Raw genomic sequence first — 24570 nt, 5'->3', positions numbered from 1 at the left:
TGCTCAAGGACAGAAAAATAATACAACACACAAAAAGAACACAAAACAATATGCACACTGCAAGAACTATAATTCCATGGTGCTTTCTACCTGGTTGTCATTGCACACTCTACGTATTGTAGCTCCACAGCGGCAAGGTGAAAACGAAAACTGCCATGATGAGTCTCTCTCTCTCTCACACAAAATTTATGCACAGCAGCTAGAAACCCTCAGCACACAGAGCCCAGGTCAACTCAAGTCCAAGGCTTCTTACAGAAGAGCAGGCCTATGTAGGGAAACTTTGCAAAAGCATTTCTAACATAAAGTAACTATTTTTTAATGGGTAAATTTAGTGATTTTTATTTCAGATGTGTGACATTTTCATAATTGCTTGGTATATTACAAATGTTATCGCCTGCTCGCTACACTTACTGGGATAAAAAACGGTGGGCAGGAACAGTACAAAGAAATTATTTCAACAATTTGATCGATCAATTTTTTTTACACTGGTTTATGAATGGCAGCTTACAAAAAAATAATAATTGGATTTTCTGCTGGTTACTTGTGCCTCATTGGTGGTACTTGCATTGTACAATGACCTTACCATGTGCAAAGTGAGCTGCCATTGACCTCCACATAACTGTGATGATTTCTGGAAAATTAGACTTTAAAAATATCACAACATATAACTAAATTTTAGCAGAAAGGGGGGAAAAAAACAATTTTTTTCCCTTGGACTTTAAAACCCAAAACATTAGACCTAGGCTCAGATGTTTAACCCAGTAAGCATCTTTTCCAAAATGGCCATAGCAGAAGGAAAGGTGTCTGGAGCTGAATAAGGTTCCACAGCATGCTTCATCACTTAAGCATAATTGATATACCACTGGGAGAAAATCATAATGCAATAAGGTCATTAGTCTTACATCAGTACCTCAGAAAATAATGGAATTGATTATCAGGAGAAAATAACCCAGTAAACAGTAGCCAATATGGATACAGAAGGAGATGCTCCCATCTGGCTAAACCTTTTTGAATTTTTGGAGGAAGTGACATCCCAAGTGGAATCTCAAGTGGAATTCAGAAGTCCCCATGACAAGGTGTACCTTTATGTCCAGCTAAGTTCTGCAAGAAAGTCTAATATTTAAGCTTAAGATTCACAGTAAATGATGGGTAAATTTAGTGATTTTTATTTCAGATATGTGTCATTTTCTTAATTCTTAGAAATTGGCGAAGGGATAGGAAGCAGTAGCTAATTGTTAGAGGAGTTATGTCAAGGTGTGGACAAGTACTGAGTGGAATGCTCCACAAATCGGTGTTTTGACCACTACGATTTCCAATTTATATTAACAACTTGGATTCAAAAATATTATCAGGTTATAAACTAGCATGGGAAGTTGAGTTTTTTTTTTATTCGTTCACGGGATGGGGGCGTCGCTGGCAAGACCGGCATTTATTGCCCATCCCTAATTGCCCTCGAGAAGGTGGTGGTGAGCCGCCTTCTTGAACCGCTGCAGTCCGTGTGGTGACGGTTCTCCCACAATGCTGTTAGGAAGGGAGTTCCAGGATTTTGACCCAGCGACAATGAAGGAACGGCGATATATTTCCAAGTCGGGATGGTGTGTGACTTGGAGGGGAACGTGCAGGTGGTGTTGTTCCCATGCGCCTGCTGCCCTTGTCCTTCTAGGTGGTAGAGGTCGCGGGTTTGGGAGGTGCTGTCGAAGAAGCCTTGGCGAGTTGCTGCAGTGCATCCTGTGGATGGTGCACACTGCAGCCAGTGCGCCGGTGGTGAAGGGAGTGAATGTTTAGGGTGGTGGATGGGGTGCCAATCAAGCGGGCTGCTTTATCTTGGATGGTGTCGAGCTTCTTGAGTGTTGTTGGAGCTGCACTCATCCAGGCAAGTGGAGAGTATTCCATCACACTCCTGACTTGTGCCTTGTAGATGGTGGAAAAGCTTTGGGGAGTCAGGAGATGAGTCACTCGCCGCAGAATACCCAGCCTCTGACCTGCTCTTGTTGCCACAGTATTTATATGGCTGGTCCAGTTAAGTTTCTGGTCAATGGTGACCCCCAGGATGTTGATGGTGGGGGATTCGGCGATGGTAATGCCGTTGAATGTCAAGGGGAGGTGGTTAGACTCTCTCTTGTTGGAGATGGTCATTGCCTGGCACTTATCTGGCGCGAATGTTACTTGCCACTTATCAGCCCAAGCCTGGATGTTGTCCAGGTCTTGCTGCATGCAGGCTCGGACTGCTTCATTATCTGAGGGGTTGCGAATGGAACTGAACACTGTGCAGTCATCAGCAAACATCCCCATTTCTGACCTTATGATGGAGGGAAGGTCATTGATGAAGCAGCTGAAGATGGTTGGGCCAAGGACACTGCCCTGAGGAACTCCTGCAGCAATGCCCTGGGGCTGAGATGACTGGCCTCCAACAACCACTACCATCTTCCTTTGTGCCAGGTATGACTCCAGCCACTGGAGAGTTTTCCCCGATTCCCATTGACTTCAATTTTACTAGGGCTCCTTGGTGCCACACTCGGTCAAATGCTGCCTTGATGTCAAGGGCAGTCACTCTCACCTCACCTCTGGAATTCAGCTCTTTTGTCCATGTTTGGACCAAGGCTGTAATGAGGTCTGGAGCCGAGTGGTCCTGGCGGAACCCAAACTGAGCATCGGTGAGCAGGTTATTGGTGAGTAAGTGCCGCTTGATAGCACTGTCGACGACACCTTCCATCACTTTGCTGATGATTGAGAGTAGACTGATGGGGCGGTAATTGGCCGGATTGGATTTGTCCTGCTTTTTGTGACAGGACATACCTGGGCAATTTTCCACATTGTCGGGTGGATGCCAGTGTTGTAGCTGTACTGGAACAGCTTGGCTAGAGGCGCAGCTAGTTCTGGAGCACAAGTCTTCAGCACCACAGCTGGGATGTTGTCGGGGCCCATAGCCTTTGCTGTATCCAGTGCACTCAGCCGTTTCTTGATATCACGTGGAGTGAATCGAATTGGCCGAAGACTGGCTTCCGTGATGGTGGGGATATCGGGAGGAGGCTGAGATGGATTATCCACTCGGCACTTCTGGCTGAAGATGGTTGCAAACGCTTCAGCCTTGTCTTTTGCACTCACGTGCTGGACTCCGCCATCATTGAGAATGGGGATGTTTGCAGAGCCTCCTCCTCCCGTTAGTTGTTTAATTGTCCACCACCATTCACGACTGGATGTGGCAGGACTGCAGAGCTTTGATCTGATCCGTTGGTTGTGGAATCGCTTAGCTCTGTCTATAGCATGTTGCTTCCGCTGTTTAGCATGCATGTAGTCCTGAGTTGTAGCTTCACCAGGTTGGCACCTCATTTTTAGGTACGCCTGGTGCTGCTCCTGGCATGCTCTTCTACACTCCTCATTGAACCAGGGTTGATCCCCTGGCTTGTTGGTAATGGTAGAGTGAGGAATATGCCGGGCCATGAGGTTACAGATTGTGCTGGAATACAATTCTGCTGCTGCTGATGGCCCACAGCGCCTCATGGATGCCCAGTTTTGAGCTGCCAGATCTGTTCTGAATCTATCCCATTTAGCACGGTGGTAGTGCCACACAACACGTTGGATTGTGTCCTCAGTGCGAAGACGGGATTTCATCTCCACGAGGACTGTGCGGTGGTCACTCCTACCAATACTGTCATGGACAGATGCATTTGCGACAGGTGGATTGGTGAGGACGAGGTCAAGTAAGTTTTTCCCTCGTGTTGGTTCGCTCACCACCTGCCGCAGGCCCAGTCTAGCAGCTATGTCCTTCAGGACTCAGCCAGCTCGGTCAGTCGTGGTGCTACCGAGCCACTCTTGGTGATGGACATTGAAGTCCCCCACCCAGAGTACATTTTGTGCCCTTGCTACCCTCAGTGCTTCCTCCAAGTGGTGCTCAACATGGAGGAGGACTGATTCATCAGCTGAGGGAGGACAGTAGGTGGTAATCAGCAGGAGGTTTCCTTGCCCATGTTTGACCTGATGCCATGAGATTTCATGGGGTCCAGAGTCAATGTTGAGGACTCCCAGGGCCACTCCCTCCTGACTGTATATCACTGTACCGCCACCTCTGGTGGGTCTGTCCTGCCGGTGGGACAGGACATACCCAGGGATGGTGATGGAAGAGTCTGGGACGTTGGCTGAAAGATATGATTCTGTGAGTATGGCTATGTCAGGCTGTTGCTTGACTCGTCTGTGGGACAGCTCTCCCAATTTTGGCACAAGTCCCCAGATGTTAGTAAGGAGGACCTTGCAGGGTCGACTGGGCTTGGTGTTTTGCCGTTGTCGTGTCCGGTGCCTAGTGATCCGATGCCGGGTGGTCCGTCCGGTTTTATTCTTATTATGACTTTTCGTAGCGAGATTTTACAACTGAGTGGCTTGCTAGGCCATTTCAGAGGGCAATTAAGAATCAACCACATTGCTGTGGGTCTGGAGTCACATATAGGCCAGACCGGGTAAGGGCGGCAGGCTTCCTTCCCTAAAGGACATTCGTGAACCAGATGGGTTTTTACGACAATCCGGTAGTTTCATGGCCATCATTACTGATACTAGTATTTTAATTCCAGATTTTTATTTTAATTAATTGAATTTAATTAATTGAATTTAAATTCGCCAGCTGCCGTGGCAGGATTTGAACTCATGACTCTGGATTTTAGTCCAGGCCTCTGGATTACTAGCCCAGTAACATAACCACTATGCTACCGTACCCTATTGACGAGGCAGGCTGGGAACTTGAAAATAAGTTAGACAAAAAATATGTTAAGTGGGCAGATTGATGGCAGATGAAATTTAATACTGACAAGTGCACGTGGAAGAAAAAAAAGTGACTGGTGTCAAAATAATCAAGACCAAATGCTTAACATATGCATCAATGTGAAACAGCAAAACAAAGAGGATTTGAACAGTCAGTGGGAGTCACGTTTACACTGTGTGGCTTTTTGGTCAGGACACACCTTCAATACTGTATCCAGTTATGGTCACCTAGACACAAAGAAGTCATTCACACCTCTGATGAATTCAGGGAAAAGCCACAAAGCTAATCCTGAGCACTGGATTAATGAGGAGAGACTGGACAAACTTGAGCTTTAAAGTATTAAAAGAAAATGAAAGAGAGCTGATCTTATGGAGGTATAGTTTAGTAAATGTAGATCCAGACTATTACTTCAAGCTAAACTATTACAGTAGGACAAGAGTTACTGTAAGCTTGGAATGTGAAATCTGGGAAGTGGAAGGTACAACACTAAAAGCATTTGTAAAAACAGTTATAGACAACAAGAGAGGGTAGAAAATAATCAAATTAAATAAGAGACAGAAGGGAAAAGCAAAACATTTTTTTTTAAATTTAATTTTTTTTTAATGACCAAAAACTATTAAAATAAGGAGTAATGACATTCCACATTTTTAAAAGTTAATTTTTCGTTGTTGCTCCTCGATTTCACCACTAACAACGGTGAGTGCTGTTGAGCTCACCGTTCTTTTCTAAGCAATTTCTGGGCACATGTTGTATGTGGAGTCTGATGTGGTGATGGCCATTATTTGCAATCTGCTAATGTGAGCTTCAACAATTATGCTATACTTGAAGAAACTTGTGACTTGAGGGAAAAAAGAAGTAAATAAAAAGTTCTCAGAGTTCTTGGCTATGAACAAAATCTGGTTAAGCCCGCACAAAAACCAGAACAGAAACAATGGGCTCGATTTTCGCACCGCCGAGCGGGTGCGTTCATGGCAGCGGGGGCTCTGAAAATCGGGGATTCCCGGGGCAGGTCCGGAGCCCGGCTCCAACCCGCCCACTTCTGGGTTCCCCAGTCACGTGCTTACATGTGCGCGCAGCCCCCGGATGTGGGACTCCCACCGGCAATTAAAGCCGGCAGGATGCCACTTAAAGGTACTTCAGGTCGTTTACAGACCTGATTGACCTGATATTTTAGGAGGGGTGGGATTTTCAAGTCAACTGGGACTGTTTCCCGTACTGGGGGAAACACTCCCAGTTCAAATGGACGTGTTGCAGCCATCAGCCTGTGGCAGCTGCAAAGGTCCATTTGACAGGTTGGGGGGGGGGGGGGGGGGTTGGTGGGGAGACCCTCACTCATTGCAGGAGGCCACTCTGTCACTTTAGACAAAGTTTGGCCTCTACCACCCTCCTCCTAACAATAAAATTCATCAACTTGCACACTTATCCCAGTGTCCAGACACATGTACCTACCTTGCGGAACCCCTCAAACGTACATCTTCCGGATGGGGGCCGCCGTGGCTGCAGTCATGACCTTCTCGGAGGACGAACAGAATCACCAGCCTCGCCGTCCACCTCTGACATGTGGAGCTCCACAACACAGTGCTGTAACACATCCACCTGCACAGCAGGAGGGAGGGCAATGGCAGAGAGAGATGCGTCGCAGAAGGCACAACACTCACCACAGGGTCCACAGACCGAGGCTCAGCTTCCTGGACCTCTCTGAGCAGCAGTGCACATGGAGGCTCAGAGTCACTCGACATGTAGTCGTGGACATCTGCAGCCTCCTTCATGCCGAGCTGCTCCCGGCTGGCCCGAGCACCATCTTCTTACCTGTTGCTGTCAAAGTCACCACTGCCCTCAACAACTTCTCCTTCGCATCCTACCAGGGTGCCACCGAGGACATCACCGACGTTTCTCAGTCGTCTGCACAAAAGAGCCCTGCAAATACACCTACACCCACTCTGCAGTGACACAATGGGTGGCATCAATTGTGGGTCTTCATAGTGATCCTCAGGAAAGGGCATTATTGCACAAACCAGACAAGATTCGCAAAGACGTGGCAGTAGTGGTGACAATATATGTCATGAGTTGATCAGAAATTACATATAAGTAAAAACCATGACAAACGCTCAAACACCCTTGTGAATCCCCTTCATGCTCACGACACGTTTGCCTTACGCTTCCTACTGTACATATGTGATGCATGCCCTGTGGCTGCAGCACAGGTAGTAGCAGGTTGAGTGAGGCTGACCGTGAAAGAGATGCATGAGAGAGTGAGTATGAGATAGAGCCATGAGATTGTATGAGGATTGGGTTGAGTGGTAGTGGCGGGATGAGTACTGGCGAGGTGAGTAAGTGCAGGTAAGATGAGGATGAGCTTTGAGTGGGTGTGAGGAGTGACGTGATATAGTGTTGGCAGTGCAGAAGGAGATGTGGGGTGAGGGCGGTGATGTGGCAGATGGAGTGTAGGGGAATGAGTAAGTGTACTCACTTCGGCTGACCTACTTAGTTCATTGAAGCGCCTCCTGCACTGTATGCAGGTGTGCGATATGTTGGTGGTGATGGTGACCTCCTCTACCACCTCGAGCCAGGCCTTCTTGGTGGCAGAGGCAGGCCACTTCCTCCCGCCCACCGGGGAGAAGATCTCTGTCCTCCCCCTCCTCCTCACCCCATCCAATAAGACCTGCAAATGAAGGTGGCGTGAGGCATCATTAAACCTGGGAGCAGCCTTCCCCCTGGGCTGCTCCATGCTGTAATTTTGCCTATTTTCTGCAGCAACAGTCAGTGGAGGATTGCCCCTTTAAATAGGGCTCCTCCAGCTGACAGCCTATGCTGCGCATGCGCAGTCTGCCCGCTGCGCAGCTTTCCAGCGCGAAACCCGAAGCAAAGGTAAGTACCTTCAATCAAGCTGCGATTGCGTGCGGAGCACCCCGATTTCACTGGGCGCGTTACCCACGCACCCAGTCGACCCCCCGCTGCCAACCCACCGCCCTCCTAATATCAGGCCCAATATATTTTGTTACAGGATACAAAAAAAAGCACTTTCTGCAATAATAGGACTGTTTTCCTTTGGGTCACAGTCAGAAGTTAGGATTGGGGGGAGGTGGGGGAGAGCCCTGGGAGTATGTCAATATTTGCAGGGATGTCCCCACACAGAATAGTGTGAAAATCACTACTCTGGAGACTTTTGTACTTTTGCTAAGATTGTTGCATTTTTGGAAGGAGGCAGACTGTGCCAGGAAATAATACTTACTTCCAGTCCCTTCAAATCTTTGAGGACACAAAGAAACCATAAGGAGGAAGCTATGCTGTGGTGCTATAACCTCTGTATAACAGAAAGAGCAAACTGAACAGCATCCTGTTACCATTGGAAACCATACTACTATCGAGTATTCCTCAGATTTTGTGATATAAAAATAGAAATAATAATTTTAAAAACCAGTAATTAGGATCAGGAGGCATTTGTATTGCAAGTGTCAGCCTAGCTCGGTGCTCGCACTGTCACCAGAGTTAGAAGGTTCTGGATTGAGGTCCTCCAGAATGACACTTCAATGCAGTATTGAGGGAGCACCATACTGTCAAAGGTGGCATTTTCGGACAGGACGTGAAACCGAGGCTGCCTGTTCAGGTGGATGTAAAAGATGCCATAGCATGATTAAAGCAGAAGAGTTCCCCCGATGTCCTGGCCAACATTTATCCCTCAACACTACCAAAAAACAGATTAACTGGTCATTTACCTTATTGCTGTTCATTTGCATAAAATTGGCTGCTGAGGGGTATTCCTACATTGCAATGGTGACTACACTTTGAAAGTAATTCACTGGTTGTGAAGACATTTGGGACATCCTGAGGATGTGAAAGACACTATATAATGCAAGTTATTTCTTTCTATGAACATTGTAAACTGAAAAAAAGGCTAATCAGTTATCACAAGCATGGCCAGCTAGCAACAAAAGGCAAAATCCAACTCTCAAGCACCTGTGCAAATAGCATCATGGAGATTTTACTCTGGACCTGAAAAACTAGGATAGTAAAGCCAAAATATTTTTTAAAAATTGTGTGCTTGGTTTATTTTACAGCACACTAGTATTCCTGACTTGACAACACACACTGTGGCTTCAGGGTATATTATCACTCAGACAATCAAGAGTATGTGTGTAATGCTGACATAGCTATAAGGTTTAATCTACAAGAAGATCTAGTCAGCAGCATGGGAAGACAATAATAGTAATGGCTAGCTCATACCCTTTGGCTAGATGGAGGCTAACTAACCAAACTCGTGCCAAAAAGCACAACTGCAGGTAGAGCATGGGTAGAGTAGCAATAAGATGCCCAGCAGTGCACTTATTTGACGCCTGGATAAAAATTCTCAGCAGCACATAACCTGAAGAGCTGCAGAGAAAATATTATCATGGTTGAAGTCTACATCTAACATAAATAAAATTCAGTTTAAAAGCGTCAACAGTGCTAAGTGATCCAATATGCTAAGCTTGACTGAGATTTTGAGGTCGATCTTGTCAACTGCCCATTCTTTGGATTAGGGAATGATATATTACGTGAGCAAAGAAGAGAATTGTTTTAAAAGGGTGGGGGTAAAGGGAAACAAAAATAGTGTATAACAGGATTTTAACTCTCATGGCTTTCGCCCAACAAAGTGACTACAGCAGTATTATACTAGTATTCCTTTCATGTCAAGAAACTATAGTCTAAAACGACTTAATGCAGATGATGTAGCTTTTTAAATTGTATCCCAGTTAAAGAACAAAGAGTTGGGCAATCGTTATACAAGTAGTTTAGTTCCAGTGGCCACATAAAGAGGAAGGTTTTTGGAACTACAAATACAGCATGGTCACCCCTCAGACCTAAGGCTTTCAAATGGACTTGTCACTCTTCTGGCTGCTCAAAGCTGTGATGGCAGTCTCTGGGTTTCCAGAATTTTGACCTGGTGTAGGAATGCTCATCCTTATACTGAATGAAATCTAGTTTCTATTAAGATTGAATTCCAAGATATCCAGTTGGGACTTCTGGGATTATTTGGACATTCCTATTTATCGCTCCTCCTTCCAAACACCTCTGAAAATGTTTTCCACGCTTTATATAGTTGAACTTCACTAAGGTTTATTTAAAAAATGTGGGAAATAAAAAACCCCAGAATCCAAAATTTAACTTTTTGCCATGTCTTACGCACAATAGTCCCGTAATCCTTTATTTCTTCCCTACATTACAACAGTGACTACATTTCAAAAGTAATTCATTGGCTGTGAAACGTTCTGGGATATCCTTTGGTTGTGGAAGGCACCACATAAATGCAATTTCTTTCTTCTTTCTTATGTATGTTAAAGACTAATCATATCAAAGAAACAGCATCTTAGGAGTGTTAGCTTGTGAAAACAACATATGTGGCTGAGTTTCAACAGGTTTACAGATCCATCTAAGTTGCTTAGTTTTTCATGTTGCGCCTTCAATTAATGGAACAAGTGAGTGCCGACAATTTTTCAGTGACTTCCCAGAATCAGACGACAAATCATCACTGCTTTGGAGCTTCTTGTACTAGCTGCTGTATGTACGCTCTAGCATGAGTAGGAAAATACAGGTAAGGATTATATTTTGGGGAAAAGTGTGTGTAGTAGGTTTATAGCTATAGTCAGCTGAAAACTTAGTCAAATAACACTAGCCAGTAATACAGTTATTTACATTTTAGGGTTTGTGGAGAAAAAGAATGGAGGAGGTTTAGAACACAGTAATCAAAACTACATAGGTTAGCAGTAAAAATAAATTGGTGAATTGGCTAATAACATACAGTATTGTGGAGAGTGCCAACAAGTCTTAGTTAATAGCTGGTCAGCTAGATAAAAGTAACTATGTATTTTAATTAATAAATAAGGGGAAACTAGGCAAATTGTGCCTAAAAAATGTTTCGTCCTAACACTTAGCAAGCTGTGAAATTATTCAGGGAAATTGCTGCAAATTCCTCCCTCTTGCCACAAAAGTGGTCAAAATGAGTTGCAGAAAAACTATGTTCAGACAGTTGTAACTATTTACAAGACTACTTTCCTTTCCATTCCACCCCACCCCCCTCTATTTTGTCTCAATTTATTCACTTTGCCTGTGGTTTTTTATTCATTGGTTTCCTGTTTTCACTCAGCAGTTTTCCTTCTTCCAGTCTGTTTTTCTCTTTATGTTTACTCATTCCACCTAAAAGGTTTTCTCTTCATTTTTTCCTTTCCCATCTCACTTTTTCTTTCAGACCTCTATACCGATTATGACTTATTTGATCATCAGTGACAACCAATATGTGAAGGGGCTCCATGCCATTACAAGAACGATTACAAATCAGGGCCAAGATTAATCCACAGTAGAAGGAGACATCAATGCCAGAAACCGATAATTTAACTTTTTCCATGTTGACACGCTGCTAAATCCTGGAAACTGGCCAACACTGAAACTGCTTAAAACATTGATGAGTTTCAATCAGGTTCAATGCTGTTTGACAACTGATTTAGAGTCCTAAATACCTAACCAGCCTCTTCACGATTATAATGGGCAAGTGTCCTCAATTTTGTGCACTTATGCAATGTAATTCAGCAATTCTGTTGCTATAATTGGTCATAATCAAACTACAAATACAATCATTTAAAATCAGTGATACCAGTAGTTAAAGGGGAAGTAAACTTTGCCATTCAAGTCATTCCTTTCATAACATTACTCACCATTTTCTCCACTTAATTGCTGTGATTAATTCTAGTCATTTTTTATTCTACTGGTCAGGGCACTCTATACTTTGGGTGATCCTTGTTATCAGAACAGCTTTCTCTTGCTAAGTACTGCGAGTAAATTGTTTAATTGTGGGAACACTTACTTTGTAAAATATAAGTCTCCATAAGACAATTTCTCATTTGAGTAATAAAAGTGATGTGGAGGGAGGGAAGAGAGAGGCAGGTGGACTCTATGGAAGATCAAGCTCCATATTATATAACCTACCTATAATTCTCAATAGGATAAATTACAGTATTTAGCTGATATGCTGAAATAGGTGAGAAAAATGGCCTGACTAGAGGGAGAGTCAACTGAAAAGTACACATAGCATTTAAATAGAATGAAGAGTTAGTAGCCTGGAGATTCCTCCATGGTTGCAACCTGGAAGTTGCACCTGAAGCTACGCCCATTTTGCCGATGTCAAGTTATACCCAAGCATCACCCCAATCTCATTAGAATATGGCCAAACTTAAAATGGGCGTAAATGGGCATAAATCAGCGTAAATAATCGTGGCCCAAGCAAATGCCAAACCCACACCAGTATATTTCTTCCTTGAGTCTTAATCAAAAGTATCAACTCATTTCACCATCATTCATGCACATCAAGTACCACATTTTTAAGAACCTACAATTGGGGTAGCTTTTCAATTTTTAACGTGACATATTTTGCGATAAAAATGCATTCAAAGAAACAAATAATATAGTGCAGGTCTCAGTGAGGATTTTTTTTTTAAAAACACTCAAAAAATTGCAACAACAGAAAAATTACTGTTTCCTGCTGCACCTAAAAATCTGGTTGTAATGTTGAGCGACTACCGAACAAGCGCAATTGGAGGAAGGAGCCTCGCATTTGAGAGTTGGGGCGTGTTCAGTTTTGTGGGCAGAGATTCATGAGGAAGTTTTGATGGACAGGGAGACTTGGGTGCATTGTAGTTATGCATGTAACTCACTCACACCCACAATTCCACAATCTTTTAAGCCACTTAAATCGGTTTGTGTCCAGGTTACGTGTGTATCTGGGCGCAAATGTGGAGGAAGCTCCAGGCCAGTGTATCAGGTCTCTCTGCTACGCGTACACCAACCCCAGTAGATCTGTACTAATAGAGTAGGACTTAATATCATCTCTCTACTTGAATATTCAAGGTGGCTTTCAGACATAAAAGGCAAATACATTGTACAATCATGGGGAGATTATATACGAGCAAGATTATATGAATGTTGCATCAAAATCAAAATATTTCGGATGCTGGAAATCTGAAATAAAAACAGAAAATGCTGGAAATACTTAGCAAGTCAGGCAGCATCAAATGTGATCCTGACCTGCCGGTTGCTTGCCATTTTAATTCCCCATCCCACTCCCACTCTGACCTCGGCCTCTTACACTGTTCCAGTGAAGCTCAAGGGAAGCTCGAGGAACAGCACCTCATCTTTCGATTAGGCACTTTACAACCTTCTGGACTCCACACTGATTTCAATAACTTCAGATCATAAACACTGCTCCCCTTTTTTTGGATAGCAGGTGCTAGTAATGGTTCTGCTGTTGCCATTTGCAGCACCTCTAGACCCATCTTTTGTTTCTGTACTTGTCCCAGTACCACCCTCCTCACCTTCCATCATCATCTCTTTTGTCATTTAATCACTCCTGCCCTCCACCCTATCAGAGACCTTCCCTTTTGTTCTTTCCTCCCCCCACTTTCCTCCCCTCCCCCTTTCCTTGGCACTGTGCTTGCTTAAAAACTGTTTAATCTTCAACTTCTTCCAGTTTTGACGAGAGGTCGTCGACTTTAAACGTTAACTCTGTTTCCTTTTCCATAGATGCTGCCTGACTTGATGAGTTTTTCCAGCATTTTCTGTTTTTATATGAACGTTGGTTCTTCAATGTGACAAAACATTAACCAAAATTTTCACAATTTGATGACATCATGAAAGTAACAGCATTTTACTCAAACCACACTGCTGTATGTAGTCTCAACAAATCCTGCTTTCATGCCTAAAAAGCACTAAATCAAATACTAGCACAAATTCATTTCTCACTTTAGAGAATACAAGTCACTAAGAAATAGTTAAAACAAGTTATTATAGACACCGCTGATTATAAGGTTTTAAAATGTTAATATGGTGTTTGATGGATGTTAGATTTAATTATTTTGTGATTTGTTCTTTTTGTAAAGATGCTCAGTATAGAAAGTCACATTTTCCAGCACATTTTCAATTCAGAGACAGTTATAATAAATGCAAATACAAACACCAAATAAACAGGATATTTAACATTTGGAGTGTGTTGAACTGTTATTCTTTTAAAATATTGGCTAATTCTTGTCATTTATGCCATAAAATAGACAGCTTGTATGCACACCATAGTATAGGTGCCAATATCTGCGAGGAGAGGCAACAAATATGTAAATACCCAACATCTTCCCACACTGTATCCTGCATAAGTGAATACAAGCTTTGTGTGATACCAAATGTCAGCTTTTACACATTGTCCTGTACACATTTCAACCAAACAGTGCAATTTAAAAAAAACTAGTGCTTTCAGGATTAACCAGCCTGTTGTAACAATAGCATGAAATTTAGATTTAATATTTACCCAAGCAACATAAAGACAGCTGCAGGCATCAAGAGAATCTCATTGCATGCAATGAACTTGAACAGGCTCTGCTGGTGTGTTGTCATCTTGTCTAAAAAGGATCGCACCCATGGTATGGAATTAGGGCCAATGATCTACAAGAAAAGAAAAAGATAAATTGCTGACTGTATGTTGCCTTAATTATCATCCATAAAAATCAAGCTAGTTTCTATTTAGCAGTAATAACACATTTCAGAAAGATGTACAAAATTGTGAAGTGTCTTCCACACATTTCATGGTAATACACATTGAATTAGAAATAAGCTAAATGCGGTTGATATCTTCCCAACAGATTTGCTGTCGTAAAGGCTACTGTTTGAAACCCCTGGGGTTCAGCAGAAGTACGTCATCAGGACCAGACATCGTTAACAACATTTTTACTTTCTGTAAACAGTATTAGCTTTAACACTGACATAAACTCAATCATACACATAAATGAAAGGTTGTGATGGCATTGCATGGAGCAAATGTCACATTACAATATTCAAAGGTGAAAGGACAACATTCGAAGGCTGAAAGGAGCTCCACAGAACACCACCACCTGCAGAACTGTGGAGACCCAGGTATTTTCAAACCAATTATGTAATGCAACAAACACAGTACTCAGCTAGAAACCTGCTACATTTCTGGACCCTCATCAATTAGGTATTTTAAACAAGGTAGAATATGCTGTCCTGCTTAAAATATTTTCATTTTTTCAGTCTTCACAATTTCATTTGAAAATCAATTCATTTTTATTGCAATGATCAATATGCTATGTATCCAGCTTTAAGTTAAGCTTTACCTGGGAAACTTAAGATCTAGGTTGGTTGATCCAGAATTTTTAAATTTAGGGAGTATGTTGCTGGAAAAGTGGTGCTTTTGGTATAGTGTGTTTATATCTTAAGTTCTCAATCATCCTGATAAATGCAGTACTCTTGCCCCAATCACCCCTTCATATTCCAATTACCTACATCACCATTTTCGATAGGCCCAATTTGTGGTTTTCAGCTAAGATGCTACAAGCTTCTGAAAAGCTTTTGTCCAGTCACCCAGAAAAGTACACATTGGCACAACTCTTATAAGAACTCAAAGCCAAATAATGGTGTTCTTGTAACAAGGTTGTAACTAATTCAAAGCTATAAACCAGAGTGCTTATTCAGCAGAACATTGTACTAGCTTTAAAATGTAGCAACAGCAGTACATGCTTTGAATTGATGCCTTAATTGTGCTACCTACGTAATTGGCACATCATAGTTTGCAGATAGTTATCTTAAACTACATTAAGTGATTAATTCATATTTTTTTTATTGCTACCAGGGTTTTAAAATGAAAATAAGTTCATAAATTATAATTTGAAAACAATTATAACAGTTACTTTCAAGAGATGCAGGTCAATTCTGACTGATTTAACAGTGAAATAAAATCCTAAACAATCACTTCGCTGATGCACTTTAAGAATTGCAACTCATCTATACTTTTACACAGGTGGGAGATGCTTACTTGAATGGCCAGCATTTCCTCTGTGCCTCAAAACAATTTATAAGGGCCAACTTAATTCAGCTGGCTAAAACAAGTACCCCATCTTATAAAATACATATGCCTACTTGGAGATCTCTCTTGGCATCGCTCATAGTAACTCGAAGGGCAAACTTTTTTTTAACAAAAATATAATCAGAAACACCTTGAACAATCACAGTAGCAACTGTCTCAACATCCATTCCTGAAATTATCAGAAATCTTTTTTTACTCAACATTTTCAATGATATAAACTTTTATAGCCATCACTTATAGCAACCATTGCTCAAATCTTACGACATCTATGCCACATGTACTAAAAACATACAGGGGAATAAATTTATTTGCTTGAGTCACAAATGCTCCTAGGAAGGGACGGGGAATGGGAAGCTGACCAAAGGCCACCTGGCATACAGCTGGCTTCATACATACAGACACAAAAACAGCCAATCAATGACAAAATGATCAACAATAACTAGCCAGTAGTTAAAAGTAGGCTAAATATATTCAATTGGAAATTGGAGTAAATAAAAATGTAAGAAAAAGTGAAGGACAAGAAAAGGCCACTTGGTCCATTGACTTTTCCCTCTAGTATTTCAATTCACTCACTCCAGCATTCAACTGCATCTTGAACTCCTTTAATATCTTAGATTCCACTATTCACCTGCAGATCATTTCGAATGTTTGTCACCCTTTTTTGAGTATTAGCTTTTCTAAGATTAGTTAAGTCTACTTGCATTAATTTAAATTCCTTTGTCCAACTTGTCTGACTAACTTTAAAGCAATGTTCTACGTATGTAACACTTCATACTGCCTTAACCTCCTTCTCTTTAGACTCTAGAGCTTAAGCTTCTCTGATCTTTACTCATAGCTCATCCACTTTACACTTTGGATCAATCGTGTTGCTCTTCTCTCCACTCTTTCTAATGCATTGTATATCCCTCCTGCAGTGGAGCAACCAGAACTGCAGACAGGATTACAAGAGAGGTATGATTAGAGCATTATAAAGCATTTTCTCGTAGACTTACATTTCACTGTTCTTTCTGGCTATGTATTCCCAATATTCTTTATTAATTGCATCTCCACATTCTCTTGACATTAACAACAAACCCACTGTCACTTGACAATTTCCTTTCCAAGTCCCCCCCTTTGCTAATTCTAGTCCCTCCATTGTCTTGCATACCAATGTTGTTCACTCTTTCTTTCAATAGGCAATACTTTGTATTTGTCTGTATTAAACTTCACTTTCTGTTTGTCGGTCTACATACACGACAGACCTAAATCTTTATACAAATCTTGAACTACATCTTCCACCTGCACATTTTAGGATCATCTACATCTGGAAACTGATTTCTGCATCAAAAGAACAAGGTCCTGAGTTTCAGATTCGGCAGGGATCTCACTGGAATGGTAGCATGGAATTTTTAAAATTTTAACCCTCTCGCCCAGCCCATTCCTGCCCATTGGGTTGGGGGGTAAAATCGAGGCCATTAGCTCCATTCTCTGGAACTCCTTCTACCTTGATTGTCTCTCCACCTTTAAAATATTTCTTAAAACTTACTCATTTGACTGTTTCTTGTCACTTCTCAACTTTCCCACTGGTGCCCAACAATGTTTTACTCCTATGTGTAGCACCTTGGAACATTTTCTACAATAAAGGCACAAAACAAACTGAACTAACTCCCAGATCGAAATGATGGCTGAAAACAGTTTCAAAAAATCTTTTGTACAATTTGATTGGTGATTCACAGATGTCTCCTAGCTTTTTAGTGAATTGTCTCACTTGGTGAATTTCATCTGATGAGCATCATTCACTTAACAGATAGTGGTGTCCAATCTCTTAGACTTTTACCACGACAACATTTGAGCCAATCATGATTTTCTTGCCTAAAGTATCACACTTAAACTGTGAATGGCTTTTGCCATATGTCCCTAATGAACATGTGCTCTACAGGAGATATTATTCATAATACAGTGTTTCTAGGCACTAAACACATCACTGTATGTTTATACTCTATTGATTAGACACAATATCAAGAAAAGTTAACATGTACTATATAAATATATTTTGCATAAAGGTGGGTTGAATGGACATATAAACACAGCACAGCACAATTAGACTGTGTTCTTGAAGATGACTTGATTACATAGCTCACCATTTTTAATGCTAGGTCTAATTTGTACAAGTCTGCTTAGCCTCAGACAAAAAAACCAATGTAATATACCAGGGAAATCAGAAGTTTGATTTAGAATCACATTTTTGCCACTGAGAGGAGAAAGGGAGAAAGAGATGAAGGAAGAGATTAAAAAAAGAGGGGGAAGACAGAAATTTCTATTAAAATTAATGACAAGCTGCAACTGATACAACCACTGACTGATTATTCCTCATATTGATGACGGTTATACATGATTTGTTTTAACTTAACCAGTAATCTGCAAAAAAATTCTTCCAGCTAATATGAAATTCAGTAAGAATGGGATGACTAACTCTACATGTATGTATTTTATCTGTCTCAATAGATATGTCAAGTACAAATTGGATGGCTGTAGCTGGCTGAATTTGTGAAACTTTATACTGCAGAGAACAATTTCCTAAAGCAAGGGAAATTGAGGTACAAGGGATAATTCATTATCATTTATTCTCGCATGTTAAAGATCTAAATAAATGAATATCACACAGACTAAGTTCACAAAATAAGTTATAATTTTGAAAACCAAAATATATTTCAGTTACAAATTAAGTAATGTAGAAATATGTGCAGTTATAAATAGGCCTGTATGTAGGTATCTTTTGAACTATTCATGGATCATAGGCAAATTCATACTGAAACCTGTGTGTTCAGAAAGAGAGACCATCCAGCCTCCAGGCTGACACGATTTCTGTCCAAGCATATACAATGGGAGTTGATGGTTGCCTGGAAAGACAAAACAGCCTCAATGCTGGACACCCCAATTCCCAAAAATGTCCTTACTGCCTGACTCCTCACTTTTGTGGATGTACTATGAGACAACAGATATTCTACCACTCTGTTGTCTTCCTCAGCAAAATGTTGAGTGGAGAGAATTATATTACGAGTTAGACACCAGTATACTAACAGGATTCCATCTTGGCAAAATGAATGGGAGCTAGTGTATTTCCCTCCCCCCCACCCCATCTGTTGAGATGACAGGCAATAGTAGTGTTGCCCAACCACACACATATCAGCTTGCCCTGAAGTGCGGTCTGGAAGTGTTCCTAAATGCCAACTGTCATTTTTTAAACCGACAGTAAGCACCTTACAAGAACAAGCTTTTTCTCAGTAGGATCAGGAGTTGTCAGCATCAACCAATCAAATTGATTAGATGGTGGATTGAACACTATTGGAAGCAATCAATCTAAAGTTACTTTCTTCCAGTTAGTTGCGCAGGAAATTGAGACAGAAATGTTTTCTGATGAGCTAATGGTTTCAGGGAGTTATAATTATATGTGTCCACCTGGTGTTTATCCCGAAGCTATATACAACAAGTACGCAGCTAAAAGGCAGCTTTTCAAAAAAGAATATTTCCTCAAAGGATCTTTCTGGAGCTGTTACTTTATTTTCTTCAAAATTAGTTGCAGAAGCTTTTGGAAATAAGAAATATTATCCACAGTAGAGGAAGCGGATAATATACCTGACATTCCGGGGAAACTAATAATGAATCAAGGACTGGAACTCACTAAAGTTAACGAATCAAGAAAATAGTATTAGAAAAAATAATGGCACTAAAGACTGACAAATCCCCAGGACTTGCTGGTTTCCACCCCAGGGTTTTAAAGGAAGGTGAGGAAATTGCAGATGCTTTAGTCATAATCTTCCAAAACTCCCTTGATTCAGGAATTATCCCTTTAGATTGGAAAATTGCAAATGTAACTCCGTTATTTAAGAAAGGTGAGAGAGATAAACAAGGAAATTGTAGATCTGTTAGTCTAACATCTGTTTTGGTGAAGTTTTTGGAATCTATAATTAAGGACAGCATGACTGAGCACATGGGAAATTTGAGTTGATTAGACAGAGTCAACATGGATTTGTAAAGGATAAATTGTGTCTAACGAACCTAATTGAATGTTTTAAAGAAGTGGACAGAGGAATGTCTGTGGGTGTAGTTTATATCGACTTCCAGAAGGCATTTGATAAAGTTCCACATAAAAGACTCCTGGCTAAAATTAAAGTTCATGGAATTTAAGGCAAATTATTGACCTGGTTAGGCAGTAAAAGACAGAGTAGGATAATGGGTATGTATTCGAATTAGAAGGAAGTGACTAGTGGTGTCCCACAAGGATCTGTGCTGGGGTCTCAACTATTCACAATATTCATTAATGACTTAGATAACACAATAGCGAGTCATACATCCAAGTTGGCGGATGACACAAAGATTGGTGGCATAGTAAGTAGTGTCGATGGGAACATAAAATTACAAAGAGACATTGATAGATTAAGTGAATGGGCAAAACTGTGGCAGATGGATTTCAACGCATTTAAGTGTGAGGGCATCCATTTTGGACCAAAAAAGGATAGATCCGAGTATTTATTAAATGGTGAACATCTGGGAACAGTGAAAGTCCAAAGAGATTTAGGGGTCCATGTACGCAGATCACTAACATGCAGGAGTACAAAAAATAACCAAAAAGGCTGATGGAATGTTAGCCTTTATAACTAGAGGGCTAGAATATAAGGGCGAGGAAGTTTTGCTACAGCTATACAAGCCCTGGTTAGATCGCAGCTGGAGTACTGTGCACAGTTCTGGGCACCGCACCTTAGAGAGGATATATTGGCTTTGGAAGGAGCGCAGCGCAGATTCACCAGAATGTTACCAGGGCTCCAAAAGTTAGATTATGAGGCGAGATTACATAAACTAGGCTTGTATTCCCTGGAATATAGGAGGCTAAGGGGTGATTTGATTGAAGTTTTTAGGATTTTGAAAGGAATTGATGGGGTAGATAGAGGTGGGGGAGTCTAGGACAATGGGACATAACCTTAAAATCAGAGCCAGGCCATTCAAGAGAGAACTTAGGAAACGCTTCTTCACGCAAAGCGTGGTAGAAGTATGGAACTCTCTCCCACAAAAAGCAGTAGAAGCTAGCTCAATTAATAATTTTAAAACTGTGATCGATAGATTTTTGCTAGCCAAGGGTATTAAGGGATATAGAACCAAGGCAGGTAGATGGAGTTAGGATGCAGCTCAACCATTATCTCATTGAATGGCGGAACAGGCTTAAGGGGTTGAATGGCCGACTCATGTTCCTATATTCCTGCTGTGAATACATTAAGTTGCTTTATTTGAACATTCCCACTACTGCCTTTGCAGAATTGACAGAATTTAGAAATAAACATGAGTTGCATTGGAATTAAGAGTTACACAGAGATCTCCATATTTAGTATTGCAGTTTGTGCTGAATTGTAATGCCCGGTTGTGTTTTCTAACTTTGAAAAGCAGTTTTCAATTTCTTTACATACTCATGGAGTGCCCATTGTTACCATGTGGTAATCAGGGAGTGTTCCCACACCATCTATAATAGAGCAGTCACCATCCAGCAAATGTAAGGAGCGATATTAATAATTAATAATATAATAGATTGCAAACCCCTAGCTGCAGGCAGTCAGGTTCACCTGAGGGCACAAAATTCAGGCCCCTTCTCGCAAACTGAGTTTTTATGCATTTTTGTTTCTTTTTTCAATGATTGCAATGTGCAATGGTTTTTATTTCAGTTGCAAGAAAATATACCGTTTGGACAGAGTCAAAAGAGTATAGGTCAGACATTACTGTTGGTGATAATAAGAGACCAAAATACATAACACATTCAAATGACTTTCCTCTATCTACTATTTTAATGATGTGGAGATGCCGGTGATGGACTGGGGTTGACAATTGTAAACAATTTTACAACACCAAGTTATAGTCCAGCAATTTTATTTTAAATTCACAAGCTTTCGGAGATTTTCTCCTTCCTCAGGTAACATTTCGGAGATTTTCTCCTTCCTCAGGTAAACATTTACCTGAGGAAGGAGAAAATCTCCGAAAGCTTGTGAATTTAAAATAAAATTGCTGGACTATAACTTGGTGTTGTAAAATTGTTTACTATTTTAATGGAGGACATGAAACAATTATTTTACACAGGTTAACCCTCTGTCAAAACAGCAGACAGAGGAACGTCAAATGAACGTGTTAACTGTTCATCAACTATTATTACCCTTAGCAATTGCTAGCCTCATGCATTAGATGACATTTGAAATGCACAGCAAGTTGATCAGCATCTAAAAGATGAAAAACAGATTAATGTTTGGGTGTGACTCTTCATTAGAACTTGGTTCTTCAGTTTGGCTTCAAAGCTATTTTTGTTAGGCAAGGGTAAGGAAGTGGTTATGGAACCAAGGCTGGTGGATGGAGTTCAGATACAGATCAACCATGATCTATTTGAATGGTGGAACAGGCACGAGGGGCTGAATGGCCTACTTCTGTTGCTATGTTGGCTCATCCTAGTCCCTCCTGAAGGTCCTTCAAAATAAATTGTTTATTTTAAATAGTTAAATTGGCATAGGCGCAATCTATTTAATTCCATGCAAGCCTCTGGACTGCCATGAGGTCAGGGATAGGGATAGATGTGATAGTGATTCAGTTTTGGTTTGTTCACATAGAACACTGTTTGGGATTATTATAGACCTACGTTATAAAGATTTCAGTTCACAAATTAACATGCATATGGGGTCAGATTTACCGGACTCTGTGAACTTATCTTGAAGTCCCTATAACTACTTTATTTTCTTATTTGAAATATCTGTAATCCTTCCAGGAGAAATTATTTTTGGGTTGAAAGGCAGAATTAACATAATGCTCGATAAGGCCATATCTGTCTAACCTAACCTACTTCTATAGGAAGGCTGGATACTTTGTCCCACATTTTGGTAACAGGAGGTTCGACATGAGGATCAAAGAACCGATAGCTGGGCAAAAATAACTGGGTTATTATTTTTAAAACGGGGGTGGGGGGGGTAAAAAATTGTATGTATGCTCAGCACATAAATTTCTACCAAGCCTATCAAGCTAGGTTACATTCTTAAAAATGTGGAGGATGAGGAAAAATCTGTGACTAAGTTATGAAGAAAATTCAATTGTTTCACACTTACCAAAGAGTTTACAATATTGAATAAAATATTTTAAATTTATAATTGACAGCTCCAATTTGTATCAGCTCTATTAGTCAGTCAGTGAAAATGTTCCATTTTCGTGGTCAAGGTTGCCTGCAAATTTATTATTTACTTCACATGGGGGACTTTAGGACAATGGCCAGTCACCTCAGGATAGGCAGCTGACACAATATGAGGAGTAGCTGCTAAAGCTCTCATTATAACTGTAATGAATCTCACATGTAGCAAACTTAATCCACAATAGTAATATGCAAGCTGACTTGGGATGGGTTGGGTGGGGGGTTTCCTTCAGCACATCAGAAATAAAATAGTCAGTTTACTTCTGTATACCATAGTACATTTAAACTCTTCTGTGATAGATGGTGATAATTTTTTTAAAATACACAAATATCACAATTATTAAGGCAAACATGTTCTAGATTATTTAATATACAAGGGAAATGTATTATGAGCAAAAATGAAATTGCTTACACCAAAAGGGCTGCCCCATCCATAGGTCATTCTATTACTTTCAAAGATTAAAGCTATAAAATCCCCATTTTCTCTTACCAAGGGCAAGTAAATTTCAAGCTTGAAAAAGTAATAAAACTTGTCAGTATTTCCTGAAAGTGAAATTAACTTTGTGTCAAGATGTTATTAGAAGTGATTTATAGATAAGTGTGAGAAAAATGTAACAGAAAAATGTTAATTTCCATTAAGCCACAGAAAAATAGGGAGTGCTGAAATGAGAATTAAGAAAGCAGTAAAAGTCTGCTTCATCAGTAGAAAGCATTGTCTGCATTTCACGAGTTATCCCTGCAGCACCAATTGTACTCAAGTGCATCATCAACCAAACAAAAGTTAGATACCTGTTAATGAGCATTGGAATATTTTTAAATGAACTGTAGCACCTTAATTTAATTTCCATCTAATAGGTTAGAATTTCTAACAGATCATTCTGTACAGTTTGGCATATGTACATTATCAATGCAGCAAAAAATTACTATCGTATAAAAAGAAAAAGTAGCAAAGATGAACATGAAAGAAAATTTTGAAGCTTTCAATGCTGAACTTTCACAGCATAAAGCACAGTTTGCAGTAGCTGCCTGCTCATTATTATTCCCATGAATTAATATTTGAAGGAAGATATTTTAATAGGAGCAGCTAAAAGCCTTAATACACAATTTTGACAAACTATATTAAATGAAAGGACTGAATGCCAAGTATGAGGCTTCCTGCCAAATGCTGCTTAAATGGCTTGTTGTGCTGAAACAATCTAAAGATTAAAAACGTCTCTTGAATGACAACGAAAATAAAATTAATGCAGTACTTTCATTAGTAGAATTACATCTCCATGTATTTTCTTCTATTATATCTGAAAAACACAGTGGTACAATGCCTCTTGTGCCACAACAGGCTTTTAGGCAAATCTCCAGCATCTCAGCACACCTCTGTGCAATTCAGCCCTATACTGCTACTCTCTTTAATGAAAACAAACTAGGCAATAAACCACTTGTTCCCTAAAGCTAGGTCCCTCTTGTAACAAACACAATCTGATAAAAGAAAATATGCTTTCATCTGAATGTTTTTTGAATCAATTATGTCCAGGAGATAAAAAGAAAGATATCTTTTTACAAATAGGTTTCCGATTTACTCAACAACTGAACAAATAATAACAAAAGGCAAAGAATTTTCCATACCACTTTATTACAATTTATTGAAAGCCTTTTTACCTCAATGCATATTATGATTAAATCATTTGTCAACAGATCAAAGGATATTTCATTACTGTAAATTAGGCTTTCCAAGCACTTGAC

At 40.5% G+C, this 24570-nt stretch overlaps 1 protein-coding gene across 3 annotated transcripts in view; it reads right to left on the bottom strand.

Moving 5' to 3' along the window:
- LOC137332897 (transmembrane protein 33-like) overlaps positions 1–24570 on the bottom strand; it is a 120347-nt gene that overhangs the window by 56575 nt on the left and 39202 nt on the right. For all 3 annotated transcript variants that reach the window (XM_067996896.1, XM_067996898.1, XM_067996897.1), the window contains one exon: positions 14076–14209. In XM_067996896.1, the coding sequence (XP_067852997.1) occupies positions 14076–14209 (134 nt within the window). The remainder of the gene's footprint in view (positions 1–14075; positions 14210–24570) is intronic.

The sequence above is a fragment of the Heptranchias perlo genome, chromosome 15 (genome assembly GCF_035084215.1).
Source record: "Heptranchias perlo isolate sHepPer1 chromosome 15, sHepPer1.hap1, whole genome shotgun sequence".
Taxonomy (NCBI): Eukaryota; Metazoa; Chordata; class Chondrichthyes; order Hexanchiformes; family Hexanchidae; genus Heptranchias; species Heptranchias perlo.
The sequence above is the reverse complement of the archived record's forward strand: the minus strand, read 5'-3'. Positions and strand labels throughout refer to the sequence as shown.